The sequence below is a fragment of the Anoplopoma fimbria genome, chromosome 18, assembly GCF_027596085.1.
Source record: "Anoplopoma fimbria isolate UVic2021 breed Golden Eagle Sablefish chromosome 18, Afim_UVic_2022, whole genome shotgun sequence".
Taxonomy (NCBI): domain Eukaryota; kingdom Metazoa; phylum Chordata; class Actinopteri; order Perciformes; family Anoplopomatidae; genus Anoplopoma; species Anoplopoma fimbria.
In genome coordinates, this window is record NC_072466.1 from 10,621,700 (window position 1) to 10,640,980 (window position 19,281).

Below are 19,281 nucleotides of genomic sequence, written 5' to 3' on the forward strand. Positions count from 1 at the left end.
AAATGAAATGTGAATAAAGCAAAGTCTGGTAAAGATGTAGTTTCTAAAAAGGATGTCTTCCATTAAATGAGCATCTTAAGATACATACCTATAAAGTAACAACGTAAACCCTGTGGCATCTTCAGTGCAGGAGAGCGTTCATATAATAGTACATATGAAATGACAATACACTTGAAAAACTAATATCTTACTTACAGCATTTGTAAACATCTCTGCAGTCTGAGTCTACCACACAAAACTTCACCACCTGTAGCTCACTTAGCTGCCACCAAGCCATGTGTCAAACATCTGTCAAAAGTTCCTACCTCTGAGTTTGAGTCCACACTCTGCCATCATTTACCACAAGCCACCACAACGCTGAGCCGAAGAAGCAGCAAAAGCAACAACAATAAAAGGTAGTGGCAGATAATCCAAGAGTATCAGCACAAAACAAAGTTTGACATTCATGCCTCACTCTCCTCCTACTTTCTCCTCTGCCTCTGTCGCTCCTTGACCAGAGAGGGAGGAAAAGATCAGAGGAATGCTGCGGCAGAGAGAGAGGGGAGGGAAAAGAGGGACACTGCCAATGAAAGGAGAACAGATTGGGGGCAGAGCAGAACACGACAGGGCAGGCCTAGTGTAGGGGAGTTATAATGCATCGTGGGAAAGGGAACGAAACACAGGTAAACACAGAACAACACTGTTCGGCACCATCCCTGCGTGCCAAACGACGGAGTGCATATTCCGTGACAAGATGGGAAAAAGAGACAAAGAAGGTATCATCCAGAGATCCCCGCCCAAATATGTGGGGGGGGGGGGCTGAGGCTTTAACTTTTGGATCTGCATCTGCTTGAAATCCTCCCAAGCTCAGAGTTTGCTCACATTCATCAAATCAAATCCTTAAGTTACCTAAAATATTGGGTCGTAAAATAACTAACAATGTGGAGAGGTTCGCAAAGAAGCAGTGTCTGATGTGTGTGGCCCAAATGAACAGTTCAGTGATGTAGAAAATGCATGCACTTTGACAAAAAAAAATAGAAAGGCTTCAGATGCAAAGAGGGTCAACCGTTTTCAACTAGAAAACGTGACGCAGTGTGAAAAAATTTGAAAATGGCCCATAGTCTTATGACAGAAACATTCACCTTATTTCACTTTCACAAACCTTTTCACATCTAAAAACGTTCTAGTTTAGTACAAGTCGTTTTTTCTTCGTGATGAAAGTGAGAAATGTGCCTCACAGTTGTTGACAAGCTGCATATAGAAAAGGCTGCGTACAACACCGAGATGCTTAAGATACGGGTCAGCACATCATTAAGAAACTACAAATATATGGAGATTGAAAGGTGTAAACACACACACAACATATGCATAAAGCATCAGAGACAAAACAAAAGTCAGTTATGGAAAGATGATGTTAAATCTACACTTAAGTGCTGTCTGATGGTTTGAAAAATAGTGAACAACTGGTGGCATGTTTAGAGCATTATTTGGGACATTCAGTTTGGTTTAACTAAAAAAGATAAAGTGCCTTATCACTTTGTAAGTAAAGTGGATAGACATCTTAGTTTCCTGACATTCTTCTTTGAATTCATTGTTTAAACCCCTCCAGCGATGGACAGTAATACAGATCATCCACTTACCTAAATCAAGACTATTTTCAGGCTTTCCTTTCCGCCTGAAAAGGTTACGCTTTCTCCACGACATCCACTTGCTCAAATTCATGTTGGAAAGAGAGTCTTTATACAAAAAAAACAGAAAAAGACAGAGAAAGAAAGAGAAACAAATCCGGAACAGGAAGGCAAGAAGGTGGTGGTGGTGGTGGTGGAGGGAGAGAGAGACAGAGAGGCAGAGAAAAAAAGAGAAAAGAGAAAGAGGAAGTAGAGGTGTGAGAGTGTTTATCGAGTATGCTGGGTTTGTTTATTTGGGGTGCTGAGCCGGGTTTGTCTGATGTGACATCCCACACATGCTCACACTCGACAGGAGGGTGAGAAAAGTGAGTGACAAGACCAGAGGCTGCTTCAGCAAGTTAGTTAAATAGGTAAGTGACAGGTGACGTAGAGGTTGGTGTGTATGCATACAAAATGTGATGCTTTAACTGACAGCTGATTCTCCCTGAAAAAACAAAGCACCCACAGGGACAACGGCTCTCAGTCTCCCACGTCCCAGAGAGTAGCAGCAGATAAACCCTAGAACATACTGCTGACACCTATGGGCTTCAGAAGCCACTTCCTTTACTACTGTTTATATGAAAGTGAAACCTTTGAAAATCAAAGAAATGACTCGGAATAAATGCAGGACATGCAGCCAAAAAACTGTGACTCCTGACATTTAATCCAGATCTGTGAGTCAGTGTGGTGGAACAGGAAACAGGCCAAAGGTCTGAGTCCATTTGCTCATTGACATATTTAGTCAATGAGGGGCAACTGAACAAACAACTCTATTCCCACAGAGAGGGTGACATAGGGACAGAGATGGGATGCAAGAGTGGAGTGGGAAGGGGGGGGAGGGAAACATAGAGAGAAAGTTCATTTCCCTGTCTTTTGTGTTCTCTTTTATTTTCCTTCCTTTACAAAGAGGAAGTAGAGGAGGAATACCAGCCCGGTCCACCCGTGACCAACTTCCTGAGTCCGACTGAATTAAATCCACTTCCTTCCAGAGAGAGTTGTTGTAAGCAGCTGTTCTGGTAACAACTCAGGAGGAATGACTCGGGTTTGGGTGAGGCTGGCTTTGGCAGTGACTGAAGGAATCAGAGACCAAAAAAGGGCCTTTCCACTTGGCTGCATCAGTCATGATCCCAGAGACAGGCGTCCCCCTTCTATCATTCCATCCTCACACACCACCCCGAGAGCGTCCGTCATCAAGCCGCTTGAATGAAGCCGTGTGAGTGCATATGCACACAGCACTGGCATAAACATCTCTGTGTCTCTCTCACACACATACACACACATATATATACACTTCATCTGCTCGTGGTATCAAAACCCCATGTCGGACTGCATTTCATGTCTCCCCACAAACATTGCTTGAGTTAACGTGGCATTTAGAGCTGCGTGTTTACTGGATGTTTGCTATTTAAACTTGAGTAAATAGTAAGTCGCACTTTATTTATGTTGATATATGAATCAAATAACTAATCTTTATGTCACACAGCCTTACAGAAACAATTATGTCAAGCTACAAGGTTCATAGTTCTGAAATAAAGACCCTGACTGTATCTTCTTATGGCTGACCGCCAAAGCCTCCTCGCCCACAAGCTCAATAAACTGCGAAAGATTTAGACTGCATCAAAAAAAGATAATTTACAATCAAGGATAGTCACATGCCCATGCCTTCTAGTTACAATAATAGGCTTCACTGTTGACATCCATTCTCCACTGACAGAAACTTCCATTGTACTATCACTCTTTTGATGTCCTGCAGAAACTTGTAATTAAATAATGTAATTAATTTCATAGTTGTGCCCTCTTTCTCTCAGATTCCTGTCCTGATTGTCAACTTTGATTTCTGTTTATGATCCCCCCCCGTCACAAAACAGCAGTCACACCCCTAACTCAAACTTTGACATGTTTTGTTGCAACAAACCCATGGCCTTTTGGGGCTACTGTCTCCTCCAGTGATAGGTGTCTTTATGATTACAATCTCAACATAGAGCAGTTAACAATACCACAAAAGGTAGAATATGTTGAAAATGGTTGATTTTAAATGGATTTTGGGTGGATTTTTCCTCTGAGAATACATTTCCAGAAGTGGCAGATGCGATCAGGTATTCATGGCTGTGCTTCTCACACACACACACGAATACACAGATACAGAGCAGCCGAGTCAGTGGTCTAACCGACATCCAAGGAAAGGAGATGGAAAATGCAAATCTCTCCCAATGCCACAGACCTCCACCCTTGGAAAAAGTAGATTCCCATATCTTAAGTAATCATTCTATGAAACACTTATATCATAAGCATTGACTGTGTTGTAGCTCTGTTATGTTGTTCATTCTGTACACATGACAACTCTTGCACTTCTGTCCATCCTGGGAGAGGGATCCCTCATCTGTTTCATACTTTTTTTTCTCCCTGTTAAAGGTTTTTTTGGGGCGTCTGTCCTGTGCCCCTCTACTGACCACTTTATGAAGTATTGGAAAGATACAGAAACAATGCGTTGTGATGGATCAGTTATATTCTAAACTCCTTCCAGGGCTAGGTAGGAAAAAAAAGAAAAAAAAAAAGAAAAAAAAAAAGAGTTATTGGTATCATTACCACTTATCACACAGTGTCAGAAAGCTTTAAAATATTTGCATAATACATCTAGTAGCCCATGAATACTACGACAAGTAACTTCTAAAGAACCAATAGGACAAAAAAAACTTCAGCACGATAAGAAAAAAGGCATTTCAACAGAGGGATCCAATCTCTTCAAGTCATTTCCTCAGTGGTGAAATACCACAGTAGCTTTAAAGGGTTAATCTAAACTCTCTTTGGGCCTCGGCCTATTTTTTTGTTTTAGTAAATCCTGTCATGCGAGGGGTCAGAAGGTAGATTGGGCAACATGGCTTTGGAGCCCTAATGAGCTAGGAAAAGGGGCTGAGAGGGAGATTTAAACCAAAAGGGCTTGCTTTGGAAACGGGAGACACACAGGAAAGAGGAGACATCTTTGCATGTGTTCAACGACCACAGGAACATTCAACACTGATCATTTTCTGCCATTTTCAGCCTTCTCTAGAGGAGTTGAAATGTCAGCTGGGCGTGGTTGTCTTGATGCTGCTGGGTGCGCAAACACACATTGACATGGACATAGACCAAAGAGGCAGAGTCCAACAGACAACCACACCCGTGGGAGATGTTTTGGCCAGTACTTCAATTCCCAAATTTCCAGCCTGAATTTAGCAGAGCTTGTTTCCTCCCACTTCCCAGGCAGCTTAAAGCAAAGAGGCGAACACAAACACACACTTTTGCGTGTATATATATAAATATATATATATATCCCGCCGCATTCCCTGCGGACACTTTGCTTCCTCTCAGTCAAAAGATGCTCATGAGAAATCTCACTGACCATAGATCCAACAAGAAAGTGAAGAAAGTGATGCCCAAGCACCAGAGGCAAAGAAAGGTCATGACATCTCCCAACGAGGGGGTGGCCACAGTGAAAGCTTCTTTGTTTTGATTTGTGTTCCATGCTACCCACACATGCAGATGCACACCCATCATTACGTATTTGCGTAACACTGCACTCCCTGACAGAAAGTTGTTGCTGTCACAGCTTGAACTTTTATTAGTACTCGGTCCGCCCTGCTAGGAGCAGCCGAGCCAAGAATTAAGGACCAGTGACATGTAACTGAGCTAGTATGGCGACAAATCTCCACGGAAATCTTCGTACCACACCCTCCATTTGGTGACAATCACGTTCCTGTTCTCTTATAAGACACAAAGGTTGGACATTAGCACCAGTCACCAACCAACTGCTAGGAAAGTATGCAACTGGAGGATAGGTTTGCCTCACTCACCAGACAAAAAAGCAATGGTTATCCATCGACTAGGATGACAAAAAATGTCCAACTCAATAATGTGTCATTTTATTATACAGCATTTTACACCTAAGAAAATACTACATAAGCAGATGTTGCTTGTGGCTGCTGCTGTTATACTCTCACATTTACAAATGCACAGTCACAGCCACTGAACAACAGGGGAGAGTAAAGAGTGAGGGAAAAGAAAAGGTATAAAACAGCAGAGAATAGAAAGATGAAGAAGAACAAGACTATCAGGTAACCGGAGATGTACGAGTCTAGTTTTGAGACGGCTCTCCCCCTTCAGAGCTCTCAAGTGACAAATAAACAGTGAGGAAATAAGGTCAGGTGAGTGTATATTACTGTGTAATGGTTGTTAAACAACAGTTACTAACCCTGTGGATGATATATGACCTTTCACCTTTGTTTGCACTCTGGAATGGGTAGGGGCAGGGAAAGTGTAAAGGCAGGATAGGTAGATATGGCTCCAGGGTGTTATAAGGTAATTAGACCAGGACTTAGTCAGAAAATGGTTGTAACTACTCCTTAACATCTGTTTGAGCCCTTAAAAAACGGCTGTGCCATGACCCAAACCACACACATCTGGTTCCCAGCAGAGATCAGCCTATTAGGTCAACTTTAGGGCTACAGGTAATGATGCCTTCGTTACAGTTTGTCTGTGAAGGATTTCTGTAGATTAATTGTTTAAGATTTAAGTCTATTTAATGCGAGACAATATACCTGTCAGAAGTTCCTAAAGCTCAGGGTAAAGTTGCCTGAAGTTGTTTAGGAAAAACAATGCAAATACTCACAGTTGACGAGCAGGAAACAATTAATTTGTTCGATAAATGACTCAAACTGTTGGTCATAATGAAATTTGTTGCTGAAAATGTCTTCTTTTCAAAAAGCTTTTTTTGTGACTTTAAAGTATTTTTCAGTGGGAGGAACTGAAATTCTACATCCCACCAACCGGGCAATGCAGCAAGAAGAAGAAGAAAAACAGCACTTGTGTAGGGCTTCCCCGACTCAGGTACATGTCGGGCATATTTTTTTAATGCGTTAAACCCGTCAATCGCACAGTTAAGTTCCTAATAAAGTAGAGGCAATTTTTCCCGGAAGCACTACTTTCTCCAGCTTCACACGGTTCTAACCTGCACATTTTTCTCTCTCATGCTGGTCCATTGCGAGCTTACATAACAACTTGACACGCTGGAAAACATGAGCCACACCCCCCTCCCTCAAGAGGTATGTATGTGCATATGTCTGTGGAAGGGACAGCTTGCTGACCTCCATCATAGGAGGCAGTCACAACACACACACACACACACACACACACACACACACACACACACACACACACACACACACACACACACACACACACACACACACACACACACACACACACACACACACACACACACACACACACACACACACACACACACACACACACGTTTTAGCACACATTTGAGTGGTGACCTCACCGTAGTACTAGTTTATATACGGAGCACACAGCAGCTGAAATAACTGAAACTCTCTCCCTCTCTCCGTTTACCTTCTCCACAAAATCAGGATGACCGGTGTTAACTTTCTCACAGTCAGCAATGATGACGAAGAAAGAGAGGTGCGTGCGTGCATGCTTATTGGGCGTACACTCCAATGTTGTGAATGAAGTCTTCAACCGTTCAGACACGCCCCCGTGGCGGCTGGTAGGGAGATCAGATTAAGGAGTGGGCTAATGTTTTTCTAACAAGGCTTGTCTCAGCTGTGAAAACATTCTTCCACCTGCCTGCCACACACACAGACACACACAGACACACACAGAGACACACACAGAGACACACACAAACATACTCACCTGCTTGTCAATCTCCTCTCAAAGTACATGTCTTAGCCCCATGTATGTCATACATCTCTACACCTCACCATCTATATATGTCTCAATTTCTGACATCGCAGCAGACAAACCCAGGTAAGTGCTGCATGGTGAAAAATAACACTTTCCTAATTTTCTCATTGTGATGTGTGCAGATGTTTTCCCTGGTTTGACCTTGATTCCAGAGTTCACATACTCTCTGAATTAAAGAATAGAACACCTATTTTCAGCCATATTTCCGTGAGCCCAGAAACGATTAGGCTAAGGCCTCGACACAAGTGGGCTCTGCAATTTTTTGTGGGTTGTTTTCGTGTGCAGCTAAGCTACGTGCTAAATGTTCCCTCTTTGCCAGAAAAGAAAACATTACTTTTGGGGTTGCTATGGAAACCTGAATCTTTGTAAGAAAAAGCATTGTGGTCTGGATACAAGCGCTGTAAATTGCAAACTCCTGCCGGCAAGGAATCTGCCAGCCTTCCGAGGCTGTACGGGCGTGGAAAGCTGGCACATGGATTGGACAGGATGGATAAAACTTTTTTTTTGTATTCCTTTTTCTATTTCACAGTTTGCAGTAAAGAGAGACAGTAAGGATGGGGAGTTGGCCTGGGGGACTGGGGAAGGATGTCCAGCAGATTTCAATTAAAGCACATGGCAGACCACCACTTTAAGATGCCAACATATGCAGTTATATGATGAATTCCAGGTCCACATTGCAGTTAATATTATTAAACCAATGGAAGTTACATACCGAGGATTTGTTGCTTTAAGCTTATTGCTGCTTTAACAGTTTACATACAAGAATCAGTTTCGTTAAAGCGTAACCATCACTGGACGTCAGCGTTGCATGCTTAGTTTTGTTAAGTTTAAGTCTAACATACTATGTTTGATACATATAAATAAAGCCAATATGTGTGCTTGTTTTTCATATTTTTGTCTGTATGTAATGTAATACAGTGGCAAGACTCACAATGTGGGCTGAATACCACTTTTGTGCATGACTATTGAATTGAAGAATTAATTCAATCAATCACTATGAAAAATCATCATTATTATCAATACCATTAACGTTATCTACCAAACAAGCATTTCAAATGTGGAGTAGTTTATCAACCATTCTAGCCTGATATACAAGTATCGATATATTAATTCTATAAATTCAAAGTGTGTAATGCCGTTGTGAAGTTTCAGACTAAAGTCCTGTTCTTAAAAGAAGAAGTTATTTTTTTATCTTTCTTTCTATGTCTCCCTAAATCACTTCTTATCATCACACCAACACAAATGCTCGGCAAAAGTAGAGCTCATGAACACAAAGTCACTCAAAGTTAAAGCCTATTCCAAAATCCAGCGAGAATTCCATCTTTGAGCAGAGATGGACACACAATATCCGGTTCAATTTGCTTAAATGAGGCACTCCTCCTGCCAGAGCAACAACTTGTTTGTGTGTCCGTCTGTCTCTCTTTCTGAAGGTGGCGTCTACAAAAGATGAACCTATGGAATGGAATGATGAACAGAGAAAGGGATTGCAGGGTGCGGCTCTTTAGACCCATCCCTTCATTCTTGTCTTCCCTTTTCTCCGCTGTCATGGGTCACCTTGCCTGTGACTTTCTCTTTCTCCTTGCAAACGTGTCACAATCAACCATCTCCTGTTCCTCTTCGTGCCTTTGTTGCTTTCCCTCTGTCCCTTTTCCTTTTGCCTCCATGGGAACTGAGGTTAACCATGCACAACATGATTGTTTGGCTCGGTCAGTGTTTTCCTTTCAGTGACTGCTCTTATGCACGTACAACAGTTCTCACAACGTACTTATAAGAAGACATGTCATTTTGCGTAAAACCCCCAAATAGTCTGACAGCTTTTGGTTCAGCACACATGCATACACACTCTGCAAGAGGTGTGTCCAGTATGGAGTATTAAATGTTAAGCATAGCCTCAACATGACAATATCAAAAACATACCAGATCTCCACTTTATGATGTCGTTGAACTCTTCGTTGGCTCCTCCCTCTGCGCTGTCACCGTGCGATGCCATGGTAGCCAATAAATTCAATGCTTTATCGGTTCAAATTGTGTGATACAGTTCCAGCCCTCGTTCTGCACCTGGAAGTAAGAATAAAACATAAGCTCCTTTCTGCTTTAAAGTGACTTAAAGCAGTGAAAATAATCTCCAGAGGAGCCCTGGAGAGGGGATGGGCCACATGCATTGGAGCTTCAACCACAAAACATTCAAACATGGCCACATAGCACGCAGGAAGATATGACTCTTCACAAGGATCACCGTAGGTCATTAAAGCACTAACAGCTGTTGAGACTTCGCCTCCCTGTCCGCTAAACAATTCTGGGGTGGAAACAAACTGGTTCTCATACCCTTAGCTGACAATCTGCGCAGTGATTTACGTCTAAAACCAATCCCATTAGTAATTGATAGTGTAATAATGTATAATCATACTGTAGACTTTTGTAAAGGCTCGTAAAACACTAGCCAATATCTCAGAGTTTGAGACACCCAGAAGGCATTAAGTAGAGGTGGGTCAGACATCATAGAGATTTGTTTAGTGTGCCTTTATTTCTTTGGTTGGTCCCCATAAAACCATCTTACACATTCAAAGTCTTGACAATTCTAATGCATTCTTCTGATGCTCAGTTCTGTTGATCGTCATGCTGAATTACAAAGTTTTGCCACTGTATATGTGTCAGATATTGATACATATACTTAGTCACTAGATACTTCGTTAATTTAAGACCCTGACAATGATTTCAGAGGTATCTGATGGTATTATGTAGGGTGGGTAAGGTTTACCATCATGCAAACCTTTTTCAAAGCAACTAACCCTGGACTACGGATTCTTGCAAGTGGTGAAAGTTTCAAGTAATCAAGAGTCTCCTCTAGGCGATTGATCAAATATTATATTACACTTAAATTGTAACGTCTTGTCATGTGCTAATATTGGCAAACGGCACTGTGGTTTTTGTTCTCAAGGGATGTGTGCTCAACTTTCAGTAGCTCCAATAATGAAACACCATCTGTCATCATTTCCAAAGGTCTATTTGACCTAGTGAGTAGGTCGGCTGGTGCTGCAGTCTCAAAGGTACTTTTTTAACACCTGCGTTTAAGTGTGATGGTTGTGCTCGTGGTGTGTTTTAATTCAGCTTATCCTCTCATTAAAAACCCAACTCTGTCCACTCCCAAAATAGCTTGCTTTTACCATGAAAGGAGTGCATGTGCAGTTTTTTTTTTTAATCGAGGAGTGCTTGGTGAGTTACAGCTCTTGAGAGATGATGCAAGACTCCAAAAATAACAACTGTAAACTGAAGGAGAAGACAGTCCCGTCTATTTTCTGGTGGCGGCTTTACAATTTCAGTTCCTCTCACTGTGAGTGAAGAAGTTGTGACAACCTAGACAACTGAAGGGATACAAATCCACCAGTTTGAACTGAAATCTTTGTGACTGTGAACTTCAACAGGCACAAGTGTAGTTTTCTGGTTTATTTGAACAATAGCGGTGTCAGTGCTTTGGCTTGAGATCAATACATTTAAAGTAGTCCCTTGTTGTATTGATCTGAGGAGATTATCGTCTTCCTGGTAAAAAAAAACAAAACACAACAACACAGTGATATAGTTACAAAACACATAAAGGGACTTTAAAACTGTAAACCAATCTTAGTTAATGTTTTATCTCTTTTGTGTGCCTGCGGTATTTACAGCTTACTGACTTTTCAAAGCTGGTTGCACTTTTTCTACCCAACAGCTGTCCCTCAGCACAGCTCCTCATAAGTAAGAAAAGTCACCGTCTGACGTCACATTTGAACGTTCTAACTTTTAACGGTCACTTTTACACCCAACGTCTGACTTCTAACTGACACCACAACCGTTTTATTCCGTTGCTACGGTGACGGGTAAATGAAGGTTCCAGGTCCGGAGCAGACCGTGGAATCCAGAGCCAACACTCACCTCTGCTGCTGTCACCAGGGGAGTCAGGACACGGGCTCCCTCAGGACAAGCCCAACGCGTGTTGAGTATGGGGGACAGACAAAGTGACGTAAAGTGTACTGGAAAGGTGGGAAAGTTTAATGTAACGTTACATTAGTCCAGTTAATCTACGGCATTTTCCACTCGGTGCGAGGAACTCTTCTTCTTAACCGTCTTCGAGCGCATCCAGTCCCTGGAGCTTTCTGGGACGCCTTCCTGCAGCGCAAAGCAAAGCAAAGCACACCCCGTAGTGTTTAACACACAGCGCGCACTGCCTCCTGGGGACGGTAGAGATGGTTATTACACTCCACGGGTGAACACCGCGGTACCGTGGACTCACGTCCCACAACTTTGTTCCTGTTGCTTACTTGACTCTTTCTCCCTGCTGCTCACAGCCATGTAAAGCTGGACAGAGTCGGCTGAACAAAGCGGAAATGCTAGATGAGGTTTTTCAAAGTAAAAGGGTCTCTGAAGATGGTCCCGTCATGACAATCACGTTAAGTTACATTACATTACAGTCATTTAGCAGACTTACAGTAAGTGTATTCAACATAGGTATTCAAGAGAACTACTAGTCACCAGGAGTCATAAGTGCATCTCCTTTCTTAAAGAAATCTAAGAGCATAAACCAGAGCAAAAGTACAGAAACAAACTAATACGAATACATTAAGTGCAACAAACTAATACAAGTACAATAAGTGCAACAAACTAATACGAATACATTAAGTGCAACAAACTAATACAAGTACAATAAGTGCAACAAACTAATACGAATACAATAAGTGCAACAAACTAATACGAATACATTAAGTGCAACAAACTAATACGAATACAAATTGCATGAAGACTATTGCAGTCTTCATTGACATAATTGTGCAATTTTTAGATCCATTTTTGCCTTGGTAATGTAACGATAGATCTCGATTGAGGCCTCCAACACAAACAGGTACCCTGCCACCCTTGTATAAAATGTTAAATACTTTACATGACACATATTATGACTGTTACAGCTTAAGCAATAGTAACATTTTCTAAATGTTTCCCTTTCACTCTCCATAATCATCATTTAAGGAGGTTACTCCATAAATGTAACACAGACATTTATTTTGAAGGTTTTAACCGGAGCCACAGCGTTCACTGTGGGGGTCTTCACACTCATCTGGAGTTTTTCCCCTCTGGCTGTAAAAGTTTTCCTGACGCTGAGATGGAAACATGGCGCGGTGGGCGTCACGTGACGTAACATCAACGAAACCAGTGATTCCCACTGGGAAACACAAAACTTTACAAGAAACTTAAACTGTGGAATAAGACCTGGAATGTTTATTAGGACAAGAGACTTCGAAACTTTTCCACGTAAAGACACCACAGCTTTCTTTAATTGACTATTTGGACAAAGCCATTTGATCCAAGATATTTGTTATATTGCAATATACCACGTGTAATATGCCAGAGATTATTTTTTGCATTAGTGAAAGTAAGTTCATCTCAGAGATGAGGACCCACCCATTATGTGGACATAAATGGCTCATTCTAAATTAACAGAAACACAGTAATTCTTAATTTCAGGTGATTTTACACTTAGAAAACATATTAATATTGTCTTCAATTTCTGCCAATAGATCCCCCTAATACTACACAGTTACTTTAAGCAAAAGTACAGCAATAGTGCCATTAAAATGTAAGTAAAGCATCAAAAATGTACTTCAGTAATTAATTTAATAATACTTTATTGGAATATGCTTATTGATATATAAACAGGTCATAGTTAAGTTAATTTAAACTACCTTATTCACTGTTGGGTAGGCTAGTTTAATCTATAACTGATCATGTGTTCTATGTAAATTATTAAGCCAGTCTGCAAAGTAACTTGTATGTGTTATTAGATAAATGTAAAATTATTTTTTATTATTAATTTGGTGAACTAAAAGGTGGCAAGAAATAGAAATACTCAAGTATAATTTTGTCAGAAGTGTAAATTATAGTTCTGCTTGGATTCTAGTTTTATATTAATTATAGTCAATTCACTTTCCTTTTGGTGCTCCGAAAACAAGTGAAAGAGTAATGCTGAACACAAATTTTCATATCACACAAAAAATGTTTTCCTAAAAATCCACTCCATTTAATTTCTATTATATTGGAATTAAGGTATTCAAAAGATTAAACATTTCACTCAATATTAATAAACGTTATTTATATAGCACCTTTCATACATGACATGCAAACGAAAACAATAAAGTAGACCACTTGACAGTTAAAATGTGAGTAAACGCGGAGGCAAGTAACAATTTAAGATAATAGAAAATAACAGTAGCAATATAATCCACCATAATGATAATAACAGCATTAGCCATAATCATTACAATAAACCCTCTCACCACTTCTTATCTCAGGTTTCATTTTATTGTATTGAGTGATGTGTTGGCCTGAAAGGCAACAACTTTTCCGGTACCTGAGTGGACTGAATAATAGATTAAGGCCCATTAGAAAGAGTCTCTGAGGCTTTGGGGATGCAGAGATGTTGATCATCCATTGTCGGCCATTATCCTTCCCCCTCCCTCTTCTCAGTTGTCAGGGGCTCTTTTGTGGACGCTTCCTCACACAGCTCAAAGAAGAAGCTCAAGTTCACAAATTAGTGCTCTCTTAGGCCTCCAACACCTATCGAGTGACAGCATATTTATTTAGGGGTGAGTATGGAGGGAGACAGGTGGGAATTCTCACCTATGATTCACTGACATGTTGAAATAGATTATTGAGTAAAATAATGGATCTCTGAAGTATAAATACTCCAGTTGCAATACTCCAGTAGGAAACTGCCATATGCTACACATGTTGTACATGCTTACATTCATTGTTTGTGAGCACTGCGAGGCAAAAGAACTGTATAGAATTCTATTGGGTGGAGACAGTTTCAAAAAGGCTTATTTTCCATCCACACCTCTATTATCCATGTGACTACAGTGCAACAAACTTTTGAATACTACTTTAAAAGAGTAACAGCTATTTCTATCTGGGAAGCTTTTCCTGTGGCAGATGCAGATGACTGGCTTTCCATGAGCCTGAGGCATCGCCCTTGCTGTGTAATTACAGGGGTTAGAGTGTGGAGGCCTTCAATGAGCCAATGTTGGACTCCAGCCCAGAGACTACAACACAGGGTTGGAGTGCCCTCTTCTGCCCAAAAGGTGCAACTACTCCTACAGGCCACATATACCTGGAGGACTTTACTAAACAAATAAACAACATATAAACGACAGATATTTGTAAATTTATAAACACGTTAATCTCAATCAACCTGGTTGAAATTAATCTGATATCATCAGACAGACATATTCACCAAATATGCCACATGTATGGATACTTTAACTGAATAAACCAGCAGGAGGTGGGCTTATACTGGCACTTGTGCGCCCAGATAATTCAGCATTATTGTACCTTAACTGCTACTTTCTTGCCAATCTTGATCAATCAAAGTAGAGAAAATTCAAACTATTTTCACAATAGCTTAAATGAATGTAGACTAATAAAAAAAAAAGCATAAGGGTTATTTAGAAGGGCAGTTAAGGCGCCTTCGTTGATCACAGTAGGGTATTAATAATAACAATATCACAACAGAGGAGCAGTCTTTCATTAGAGTTCTCTAATAGTTACCACTATCTTGATGGTTATGTCCTTACTTTTCTTTTGTCTGAGTTATTAGATTGACAATGCATTCCTTCCACGCCAGCATAACGTTCACCTACCTACCTGTACTAGGCGTGTACTATTATAATGCCAGTTTCGCCCTATCGGACACTGTCATGTGGAGAGCGTTACGATGTAGACGACAGCACCAAAAACGGATACCAGGAGTGGGGTTCGAACCCACGCGGACATATGTCCATTGGATCTTAAGTCCAACGCCTTAACCACTCGGCCATCCTGGTACATACACCACGTTCTGCCTCATTTCGGATACATTACCTTACTACCTGACAGAGACATGATTGTTGTATTTTCTTCAAATTCACGGAGTTGGCATTGAGCCATTGTTACAGTAGTTCATTATCAGCAATGCCTCGTCCTCGGTAACTCGTCAGGTGGAAACCTTGAGCTAACGTGCTACCGTACTGCTAGCTACAGGGATTCAAGGGGAGCTAGTTAGCCGAGCATTATTTTTGCTTGTGTGCTCAACGAACTACTCGGATGTGACTTAAAACGCAACACGGCACATTTTAGGGGACGTTTTGTCTTCTTATCTCAGCATTTTGTTTGTTTGTTTGTTTCCAGCGCTAGCTAACCTTAAGTAGTTGTGCTAACTTAAGGGTGTTTGTTCCCATCAACTGTCCCAGTGATGTTAGCTCGTTAACTTCCTGTTTCTTGTTGTCTCCATTTTCTTGAATCGTATGACTTGTATGTAATGGTCAAACACGGCCACAAATGATATTTCTGTAAGGGCTCAGATCTACAGTTACCCCTCCATGAAGCAAGCTAAAGAAGCCAACTGAGATGAGGACTAGTGGTCACATCCAGATCTACCATGTTTTGCTTTGCACAACCATTGGAGCAAGATTTTATGTGAACTAGTAGGCTACAAAAATCCAAATAACACCTTTTTTCCCCAAAAGAGATGGCGTTCAAATGCAAAACAAAGCAGTAACATTTCAAACTACTAAAGCTCGACCTGAAGCTGTGCTGTCATCTTGACCCTTTCCAACTTAATTGCTCAATAGCATATTTACCACCTACATCAGATGGTGTCATCACCCATTAGGATGAGCCCACAACTTTACCAAAAGTGGCATTAGAGGGCTACCAGTTAAAGCCAACAGACTGTATAAGCATCTGAGATCACCGTCTGTAAGTTTGTCACAGTCGCACAAGATTGAGGAAGCTTAAATTTAACTTTTAAGGAGGTGAGCCACAATAGAGGGCTAAGTGCGGCAGAAAAACCTGGCGGAGGGGAACATCTGAGGGACACGCTGATTATGAATAGTTTGATTTTGTTGTTTGTGCACATGATGACATGATAACATTATGTGCAGCGTATTTACAACTGCACATAATGTTGAATGCCCTAAAACAGAGGTGTGATTTGTTTTTCTTTTGAACATATCTGGCAAAATACCTCTCTGTGGACAAGTAACAGGTATTTAATTAAAGTCAGCAGTTTTTTTTTCCTTTTAATGTCAACACATTAACACAATAAGTACTTGTTAACATTAATACTCCAACCCAAATAACAAAATATTTAAGTTTAGATTACATTTAAGACAGCTGGTAACTCCAAAACCTCACACCCCAATTAAGGATATACAGTGTTCTGCTCCTCACCAGCAAAACTGTTTCTCTTACATTTTATACTCATGAGGGTGCTAGTAAAGTCTTTATTTATCATGAATTAAATACATTTAATATCACTTTTAAGTTTATCAACTTTTTACACAGGTAAATGTTTATTTCATTTTTCAAATCATCCATAAAATTAAAGAAATAAAATAAAAAAAAAAGCCCTAAAACAGGTTGTGTTTCCAACAGGGTAGACAGGGACAACATTGTTTGAAAGGATTCTTCCTCTTGTACTGCAGGGCCTTCTTGATGTGAACATTAATTTTCTCTGTATGTTCCTGAGTGCCAACAACATGAGCCTCAATGTTATTAAGCATGGATCCCTGCTCCTCCACCAGCACAGCCATGTCCAGGAACAGTTCATGGACCTCATTCAGCCTGACCTCCAGCTCCACCAGCTGCTTGTGTCGGCCTTTGATCTCGCACAACGCCCAGCGGGACGAGCGTGCACCTTGGGTCTGCAGGCTCTGGGACAGCTCCGACCATCCCTCACCACCTTTGTCCACCATCACGTCCAGCTGGTCATCCGAGATTTCAGTCCCCAGTATGGAGGCCTGCCTCTTGATCCTCCGCCGGCATGCATTCCTCTGCATCTCCTCTGCCTCATTGTAGTCACTCATGGCATCTCGGAAGAAACGGGACAGTGTGTCAAACTGAGCTCGGGCAATGCGACTCACAGCAGAGTTGGGACCTTCTTTTTCCTCTAGCTGGCTGCTCTCTTTACCCAGGGCCTGAAGGCGGAGGTACAGAGCCCCCCCACGTTGCTGGATCCCCCTGGCAATCGAGTCAGAGTCCTTTTTCAGTAGGGTGAGGCGCCGCACAGAGCTGCCAAAGCGTTCGTTATTTATCCTCAGACGCTCCACCTCTAAGTGGAGCAAGGAGAGCTCCTTGCGTATGGAGAGGGCCTCCCTCAGGATGTTGTCAATAGTGGAGGTGTTCTCAAACATCACCGCCTGTTGAGGCAGAGTCTCCTTATCTACATCGTACTCAGGTCCATAAAACTCTGGCTCGTAGTCCTCTTGCTCCTCACTAATGGTCTGCAGCCTCTCCAGCATGTCCCGCATTTTGCCTGAGAGACAAGTGCAAAACGAGATGTTGGTTATTGTGCAAATAGATCAAATTCATAATGCAAAGTTAGTTTGCGTTCTACATGTTTGGCTGAGGACACACTCGTTATGGTATTATCGTCCTCAAAGTAATGGCATACAGTGTTCCCCATAAAATAAAATAAAAATGACATTAAACATTGAGTACCTTGATGACAGCATGTACAGATTAATTCCTTCACCAAGGGAAGCTACACCACCCATCCAAACAACATGTCAGTATTATACAACTACAGCAACAATGACTGGTCAGTTTATCAGCAATAGGCCATCTCTCGGTGTTAAACAACAATGACAGTCAAAGCTAAAAGAATTTTGTTTCCAAACCAGGAACAAGGAAGACTTTATCTTATTGAAAACAGACATTTCCTTTGAAAGGGGGGTTACGGCAGAAGATACTGTTGCACCATATATGTTTAAGTAGCTCTTCGGTACATTCATTTTGTCAATCATACGCTGCCCAAAAGTTTCAAAATTCTGGCGCTTGCCTTAATCTCTGCTTGAATATTTAATTCAGTCAAAGTCTGTACACAGAAAACACATTTCCTCATACCAAATAAGTACAAAATCGACATTTCAAAAGTTGTCACAATGTATGATGAAACACTAAAATGTCATCTTCTTAATAGTCATTGAATCAGCACCTTCTTTCTGCACTGATTAGGTCCAATTATCCGTCTCCAGGTGCCTCTGCTCCACATATTACCTTAGAAAATTAGTAAAATATAATTCAACTACGAACTCAAAGTTCCTTACCTTTTGTGACCGGCTCCCACAAAATCAGAAAGCAAGTAAATCTATTCAAAGTGTGTCAGGCTGAATTGTTTGGTCCCAAGGCGCTTGGAAAACACATCTTTTTATTCTGAAGAAGAAGTTGTGTGTCTGCTCTGTGTTCAGCGTGTGTGATTGCCACCCCTTCCCAGGTGACAGATATGGGCCTTCCCACTGCAACACACAATACTTCCTTGAAGGAAGATGTATTGTTTTTGGTTCTTTTTCTTGTCACTTCAGGGAGCAGGTAGATTAAGTAAGACAGCATTCCTGTCAAATGATGCATCTAGAACAAATGTTCTCACAAGAAAGTAATTGAAGAAATTTGAGAAATTAGACTTAAAGGTTGAAAAAAAAAGTTACTTCTTTCACATGTAATTTTTAGGGGGAGGAAGACATCTCTACAGACAATATCTCCAAAACAAATCAACACACACCAGAACAACCTTGAGTAATAAATAGCACTACTTGTATAAACAAAAACATATGTTAACATTTTTGGGGGTGAACATTCCCTTGAACTATATTATAGCACTACACTGGACCAATGCAACACAAGCTGCCATATGCTTGGTAAGTGATGACACCTGTGTGAGTAGATGTGTGTGTCTGAGGTGACGTTGGGGTGGGAGGACTCTGGATCCTTCAGAAGGTCCAGGCCTGGATTGAGAACCTGAAATATGCCAGTGATTACAGGAATGAAATGTGTAACACCTGTGATTGAGCTGTTGCAACCCAACATGTTTAGCTCTGCCCCCTTGTGA

At 41.2% G+C, this 19,281-nt stretch overlaps 2 protein-coding genes and 1 non-coding gene across 3 annotated transcripts in view; all 3 read right to left on the bottom strand.

Annotated features, from left to right (window-relative positions):
• utrn (utrophin) overlaps positions 1-11,718 on the bottom strand; it is a 173,805-nt gene extending 162,087 nt beyond the window's left edge. Inside the window, exons 1-2 of the mRNA XM_054618782.1 lie at positions 11,301-11,718; positions 9,309-9,449 (exon numbers count right to left, since the gene is read on the bottom strand). Coding sequence (XP_054474757.1) covers positions 9,309-9,381 — 73 coding nt within the window. The 5' untranslated portion in view covers positions 9,382-9,449; positions 11,301-11,718. The remainder of the gene's footprint in view (positions 1-9,308; positions 9,450-11,300) is intronic.
• Positions 11,719-15,155: 3,437 nt separating this feature from the next.
• On the bottom strand, positions 15,156-15,238 carry trnal-uaa (transfer RNA leucine (anticodon UAA)). Its single transcript has one exon. It is a non-coding gene; the product is annotated as a tRNA-Leu (tRNA).
• Positions 15,239-16,443: 1,205 nt separating this feature from the next.
• On the bottom strand, positions 16,444-19,170 carry LOC129107394 (syntaxin-11-like). The gene is made up of 3 exons (XM_054618875.1): positions 19,105-19,170; positions 18,503-18,710; positions 16,444-17,709 (listed from the first exon to the last, which is right to left on the bottom strand). The coding sequence occupies exon 3, from the start codon at positions 17,702-17,704 to the stop codon at positions 16,805-16,807; it is 900 nt and encodes a 299-aa protein (XP_054474850.1). The 5' UTR covers positions 17,705-17,709; positions 18,503-18,710; positions 19,105-19,170; the 3' UTR covers positions 16,444-16,804.
• Between the last annotated feature and the right edge of the window lie 111 nt (positions 19,171-19,281).

Coding starts and splice junctions, on each gene's coding strand:
- LOC129107394 (XM_054618875.1), bottom strand. CDS start 17,704: ATGCGGGACATGCTGGAGAGGCTGCAGACCATTAGTGAGGAGCAAGAG.